At 36.9% G+C, this 6,737-nt stretch overlaps 1 protein-coding gene across 2 annotated transcripts; it reads right to left on the reverse strand.

Moving 5' to 3' along the window:
• Positions 1-2,475: 2,475 nt before the first annotated feature.
• Positions 2,476-6,159, reverse strand: LOC112783843 (proline iminopeptidase). 2 transcript variants are annotated; one of them, XM_025826913.2, is made up of 11 exons: positions 5,581-6,159; positions 5,127-5,329; positions 4,650-4,748; positions 4,467-4,577; positions 4,315-4,377; positions 4,124-4,217; positions 3,810-3,907; positions 3,327-3,428; positions 3,022-3,135; positions 2,868-2,942; positions 2,476-2,780 (listed from the first exon to the last, which is right to left on the reverse strand). In XM_025826913.2, exons 1-11 carry the CDS (start codon positions 5,735-5,737, stop codon positions 2,676-2,678), a joined length of 1,221 nt encoding a protein of 406 aa, XP_025682698.1. In that variant the 5' UTR covers positions 5,738-6,159; the 3' UTR covers positions 2,476-2,675. The 2 variants fall into 2 exon arrangements, with proteins under 2 accessions (XP_025682698.1, XP_025682697.1); XM_025826912.3 differs by having other exon boundaries at positions 3,810-3,931.
• Positions 6,160-6,737: the final 578 nt, after the last annotated feature.

A 6,737-nucleotide genomic window follows, 5' to 3' on the forward strand; every position in this document is an offset into this window, starting at 1 on the left:
ATGGGAAACCAGAACATTATGCCTATCGCATTTGCCCTGATGGAGGGCGAGACAGCTGATGCGTGGCACTTCTTTCTAAGGAATCTACGAATGCATGTTATTAGAAAAGATGGTGTGGGTATGATCTCAGACTGACATTAGTCAATCTGGACAGCAGTAAATCGTTCCGGTGGTGATTGGCAACCTCCGAGAACATGATTGATGTTTTGTATAAGGCACATTAGTAGCAACTTCTTAAGGGCATTCAAAGTCCCACACTTGCAAAAACTTGTTGTCAACATAGGGTATTCAAGGACGGTGGAGGAGTACAACATCAACTACAAGAGGTTGGAAGAGCGAGGCGAGGCATATGTTTGGTGGTGTGATGCCATTGGACTTAGACACTGGGTATTGACATTTGATGAGGGTCATCGATGGGGCCATATAACGACGAACCTTGTGGAGTGCATTAATTCAGTTTTGAAGGGTGCCCGAAACCTCCCTGTGTTGGTGCTCGTTCGAGCAACGTATTATCAGTTAAACGAACTTTTTACGCAGAAGAGTGCTGAGACTCACGAACGCAAGCGTGCTGGATTTACTTAGTCTATATTTGCACAATAGCGGATAGAAGCAAACATGCAACGTGCTGGGAATATAATTGTGCACCAGTTTAATAGACGAAACGAGGTATTTGAGGTGCGTGAAATGCCTAATGAAAAAGTGTTGGTAGTTGATCTTGCGCGGCGGACGTGTGACTGTGGGCACTTTCAGGTGGAACGACTACCATGTCGACATGTTATTGCTTGCTGTGCAAACCAGCAACTCGATTGGCACGTGATGCACGACATAGTTCTCTGTAAAGATGCATAAGACATGCTGATCTCGAACTATAAGTATGGATCCGCTCGAAATCGCGAAGCAATGGTAAATACTTCGTGTGGGCATATGCGGTCGACTTATCCGTGAATAGGGTCGAACCCAACAAACAAAAAATCTGGCAACTGACATATCTCTTGATAGATTCTTCGGTGTCCAATGACTCTACGTCTCTAATAGTCCGAACCCAACCCAACTTTATATAATATTTCGAAGAACTACTGACAGCCGGTTCGCGACCGAATATCGCAATGCTCTGACTCTGTAGGAAGTCGCTATTACTATCTGTCCATCCGCTCACAGGCTCTCCATCAATGGGTAGGCCAGTGTCACAGTAACCTCACCCACCAGTAATACCAACGAATGAGTTTCTAGCCTCCACCTTTCCACCAAAGCAATTAATAAGGGATAAAATCCTCTTATCAACTCAATCCCAGAAATGTGGTAGAATCCCGTTGAGCGTAAGTAGTTTTCGACCATCGGATTCCACGTCAGCGGCGGATCCAACTTACGAACCATCAAATTCCTGTTTGACTGGTTCAACAAAAACACTTTTATTCCCTAAATATTAGTTTAAATAAATAAAAATTATTAGAAATAAATATTTATAATTATAATTTACATCAATATAAAATATTGTTATTTTTATTCATCAATAAAAAATATTTACTTATTTAAATATTATACATAAATATAATTAATATTTATTTCCGAAAATAAATAAGTATAAAAAATATTTATTTTCGAAAATACATAAATATCGATAATAATATTTATATTCAAAAATAAATAAATATAAATAACATTTATATATATTCGAAAAAAATTAAATAATATTTACATTTATATAAAACAAAATATATATTTATATTAAACAACTAAAAATATTATTCAAAAATATTATTAAAAAAATAATACTAAAATAATATTATATTTTCATATAATAGTAACAACAACAAAAATTTAAAAAAATAATTTAAATACATAAAATAATAAAATTTATGAACTTACATAAACTAGATAATCCAAATAATTAATAATATGTTCTTCGGGCGTCGTATAATTACGTATCATTTTTAATCACTACAAATTAATAATTTTTTTATATAATTTTTTTCCCTTCAGACAACCTAACTCTAACACTCTTCTTCAGCCTCTCAACTTCTTCTCTCACGATAAAATTGTGAAGCATTCAACAACACAAACAAACCTAATTCTAACACTCTTTTTCAACCTCTCAACTTCTCATCTCACAGTAAAATTGTGAAGCATTCAACAATACTTATGCATAAAAATGATCCCCAGAAGCTCAATTTATAGAGCTTTTTTGAACGTTGCTTGTTACCGAAGTGGGGGTTGTTCCTTGCATGCAGACCACCTGCAACATCCCCGCCTGTTGCTCCAGACTCCTCTGCCAAGGCTGTGCCACCCGTCACTGCAAGTCACCTTACCACACCCGCCCCATGCGTGTTTCCATCATCTGCCATGCCTCTGAGGCCCTGTCACCACGCCCCCAGCGTGTTGAAACTCACACCCGACAAAACACCTCCCTTCCCAATATTGGGCCAATACACCAATATATCTTCCATAAAAAAAAATAATTTCTGCCTTGATCATAAATTTATAATAAATTAAATTCACTCCCATTTCCTTTGAAACAATGATAAAAGAAAATTCCGGGGTTATGGTACAGTATGCTTAGTATTTTGAAACAAACAATTCCCAATAGGATAACAATCTCATAAACAGAAATGTTTGCAGCATGCGGATGATCAGTCCCCGTTGCGCACCTTTATTCTTCGTTTGTTTGTTGAGTAACTTCAGTTCCCTTTATTCTTGATTATGTTTTTTAGTTTCTCATTTGCAGCCACTAGTTCAGCAGCTATGCCTGGTTCATTGGCTGAATGTCCCGCATCAGCAACAACCTGCTTCATGGCATTCATTAGGCGGAATTACGATTAGAATTTAAAGTCTACGCCTAAAAACCAATGCAACTAACATTCTAGTCATACCTTAAAATCTGCCTCTGGCCAAGCTTTATGAAGATCCCAGGCTGACATCATAGGACAGCAGACATCGTATCGTCCCTACAAAATTATGAAACAAAAGATCGAAGAATTTAAGATCAGAGTTAAGTTTTCAAGGCTATAGCACAAACGTATTTACCTGCACAATTGTGGTGTTGATATGCCTAATTTTGTCAACGTTATCCAACAGGTATGAATCTGAGGGCAAGAATCCCTTGTTCACAAAATAGTGGTTTTCAATCCTTGCAAATGCCTGATTGTAAAAAGATAACTAGATAAGTATTTGTCATCACTAATTGGTACAAGTTAAATAATTAGAATCATTACAAAATCACATTTTAAAACCAAAATTGGTTTATATTCCTTGGGAAAAAGAAATAAAAAGGTAATCAATCAAAATTTCTTGTCAGTCAAATTGTCTAATTTCTCAATTGATGAACCTACCAATGAAAATTTATCGTCATCCCCTCTTTTGATGTTCTCTTCATTTGGAAGAAGATGAGCTGTCATCATTTCCCATTTGGTCCATGCTCTAGCAGCTGCATACTAAGAACAAAGACATAGGTAAGAAAAACAACAATGAAAAGGCATCATTTTTATTTTTTGGAAGGATAATGGTCACCCACAATGGAAAACCTTGTAGTGTGACGGTAATTTGGACACATGAAATCAAAAAAGGAAGATCAATTCGGGGCTAGTCATTTGGTAGTACATACTGCTCCCTGACTCCCGGTTAAAGAGAAAACTCACATGCTATGATTAAGATTGTATTCAACTTTTTCATCAAGCACAAGAGCTATTATAGATAATCCCATCAAGCGCGAAGCTCACACTGTTAGCCCTCATTTGTATCACTAAGGATAGAAATCTAAGAATAGCTTTAGGAAGCAGAAGTAGGCAAACTCAGGGAACCAGACAAACACTCACCTGAGTTTCAACATCGTCAGAGTTTAACCTCTTTTTATAGGCATCAACAAAGCATCCTCTCTCATTCTCTGGAATCAGATCCCTAAATGACTCCCAAGCTGACATGAGACAAAATGCATAAACTGAATTTATGTAAAAAAAAATGCATAAACAAAGTTTCTCAGATGCAATTAAAGTGACATAAATTAAATTCAACATACTTCCACGTATTAAAGAAGTAAAAATGTCTTCATTTTTAAAGGAAAGTTAGTGCATAGAGGTATCTAAACATAGTCCCAGATAAATAAATAAAAAATAACACTCTATATACCAACCATCAGGGAATATTGCAGCAGCACCACCCTCATAAAACCAATCAATCTCTTTCTTTCTTAATAAGAAAATTCCCCTGAGGACCATGCCAGTAACCTTCAAACAAAATTACAAGACATTTTAAAAAATGAACAATAAAACATTGTAAAACATTGTTTTACAAAATTATACATTACGACACAAATTAGTACACCTTGTCTGGGTGAGATTGGCTATAAGCAAGACCAAGTGTGCTTCCCCATGATCCTCCAAATACCTGCATAATACACAGGAGAATATCATATAGCCTATTACATAAGGATGATAAAATGTATGATGATAAACAACCAGAGGGTGGAAAGAGACCTGCCATTCTGGAATCTGCAAGTGTTCTCGTAACTTTTCAATGTCATCAATTAGATCCCATGTGGTGTTTTGCTCTAAGCAAGCATGGGGCGTGCTTTTCCCTGCACCCCGCTGACAAAGAGAATAAATTTCATTATTCAAATGGTGGAGCTTTCTTTGAAATAAAGCAGTTCAAAACCTAACCTGATCAAATAAAATGATTCTGTAAAATTCAGGATCAAAAAATTTCCGATTGCTTGGGCCAGTTCCCCCTCCAGGGCCTCCGTGAATGAAGACAACCGGCTGCAACAAAATTGTATAGAAAATGATTAAATGATCATTTTTGCATCAAATTATTTCTCCTCTTAACAAAGTTAGGTAATGGAAAATAACCACAGCAAATGCATAGAACCCTTCTTCTAGTATACACATTTATAAAGGCTATTAGTCTCCACCAAAAAAGCATTGGATCCAATATTAACATTTACAGCTCATTCAACTGCATCAATAATCAATCTATATGGAATTCAATCACTAAGTCAATAATAGTCCACTGCCTCCCATTCCAGTTTTTCATCAATTCATGTAAACAAATAAGCATACATAGCTTGAAAATTTAGAAAGGGAAAATAATATAGCACAGTTTAACTTTGCAGTTATTGGGGAGTCTTAGCTACTGACATGTCCATTGGGGTTTCCAGATTGCTCCCAGTAGAGTGTGTGAATATCTGAAACTTTCAAAAACCCTGTGCTGTAGGGTTCTACATTCGGGTAAAGATTTCTGTTCACTTCTGTAAATTCCTGTTCTGGAGCCATCAAATTAACGGGTGTTGACTCAATACTATGATCAACTTTATGCACACGAATAATTGCGCTCTTTCTCCCTGCAATCATAGAAAGGACACAACTTTTAGCAGACCCAGATTAAAAATAACGAGCCAAAGAGGTTCCAGTGTGAACTGAACCGGAAGAGAGCATTTTTCATATTGGGTATCTTCAAAAGATGCAAACTTTGGATGAAACTAGAAACCCCAGATAATTCTAGCACGGAATTCAGTAACACACAAGCAAAATGAGAGAGAGAGAGAGAGAGAGAAGAGAGAGAGAGAGAGAGAGAGAGAGAGAGAGAGAGAACCTGAAGAGTTGGTTTTGAGAGAGAGGGGATGCTGAAGATGAAGACGAGAATGAGGGAATAACTGTGAATTGGAGAGAGTGAAAACTAGGGAAGGCAATAACAAAGAGGAAGAGAAGGATGGTGAAAGAAGGGTGTTTGGACTAAAACCCAACCTCATTCTTTTTGGGTTATGGGTATGGTTATGGACTCGTGATAGTCATAATGATTATCATTATTTCCCATTGGTAGATACTAAATTGTAGGAATCAGATGCAGACCCAATTGTGTCATCTTGTCTTATCTCATGGATTATCATTATGATGATGATGATATGATAATTATTATAAGTTTGAAGATGATGATTCCTTGCCTTAATACAAACAAAAGCAATTGAGACTTACACATTTGGGAATATTATTATCACTAGTTTAGTTTTCTACTAATTACTTTTGTATTCTTTATTTCTTTTATTTAGATTAATAAAAATAAAAAAAATACATCATGAGCGTTCTCCTAGGGTTTCCAGACAAGAGGATGATCTGGTACAAAGAAGTACCAAGAAAGTTAAAACAAAGGAGAGGATCTCAATAAATTGTCAGTGTGTATAAAAATTGTTCCAGCTGAAAAAAATGTGCCAACAGTTTCAAAAGGATCATATAAGAAAATTTTGTTGACCAGTCCTGATCTTGTTGGTGACCATGAATTTTTCGGTAGCATGGAGAACGATGGGCCTAACCTCGAGGATAGGTGGTATATAAAGATGACGACCCGGCTACTGAGGACAGACCTTTCAATCCTTGCCCCACGATTTCGGTGTCAAAGGAGGAGTTTGAAGAGTGGTGTAAATTATGGAAGAATGCTCTTATGGTCAAAGTACTGGGGAAGCGTGTTACCTTCGCGTACATGGAGCAACGTCTTCGCAGAGACTAGGAAAATAAAGGTAAGATTCGTGTTATTGATATGAATCGTGATTATTTCCTAGTGCACTTTTCATATGGAGACGATTACTCGCATGCACTCATGGAAGGACCTTGGATGATTGCCGGCCACTATCTCATTGTGCAAAGATGGAGACCCTTTTTCCTATTCGGATCAATAGAAGTAAGAAAAATTGCTCTCTGGGTTCGAATCCCGAATCTCCCGATTGAACTATATAACCACCGCTTTCTCTGGAGGGT

This window comes from Arachis hypogaea, chromosome 20, assembly GCF_003086295.3.
Source record: "Arachis hypogaea cultivar Tifrunner chromosome 20, arahy.Tifrunner.gnm2.J5K5, whole genome shotgun sequence".
NCBI classification, from domain to species: domain Eukaryota; kingdom Viridiplantae; phylum Streptophyta; class Magnoliopsida; order Fabales; family Fabaceae; genus Arachis; species Arachis hypogaea.

Bases quoted from the DNA above. Each gene is read 5' to 3' on its own strand.
- LOC112783843 (XM_025826912.3), bottom strand. From the start codon at position 5,737: ATGAGGTTGGGTTTTAGTCCAAACACCCTTCTTTCACCATCCTTCTCT. The intron at 4,749-5,126 runs GTCAGTAGCTAA...ATTTTGTTGCAG, and splicing joins CTGGAAACCCCAATGGACAT to CCGGTTGTCTTCATTCACGG. The intron at 4,578-4,649 runs GTTAGGTTTTGA...TCTCTTTGTCAG, and splicing joins GAATCATTTTATTTGATCAG to CGGGGTGCAGGGAAAAGCAC.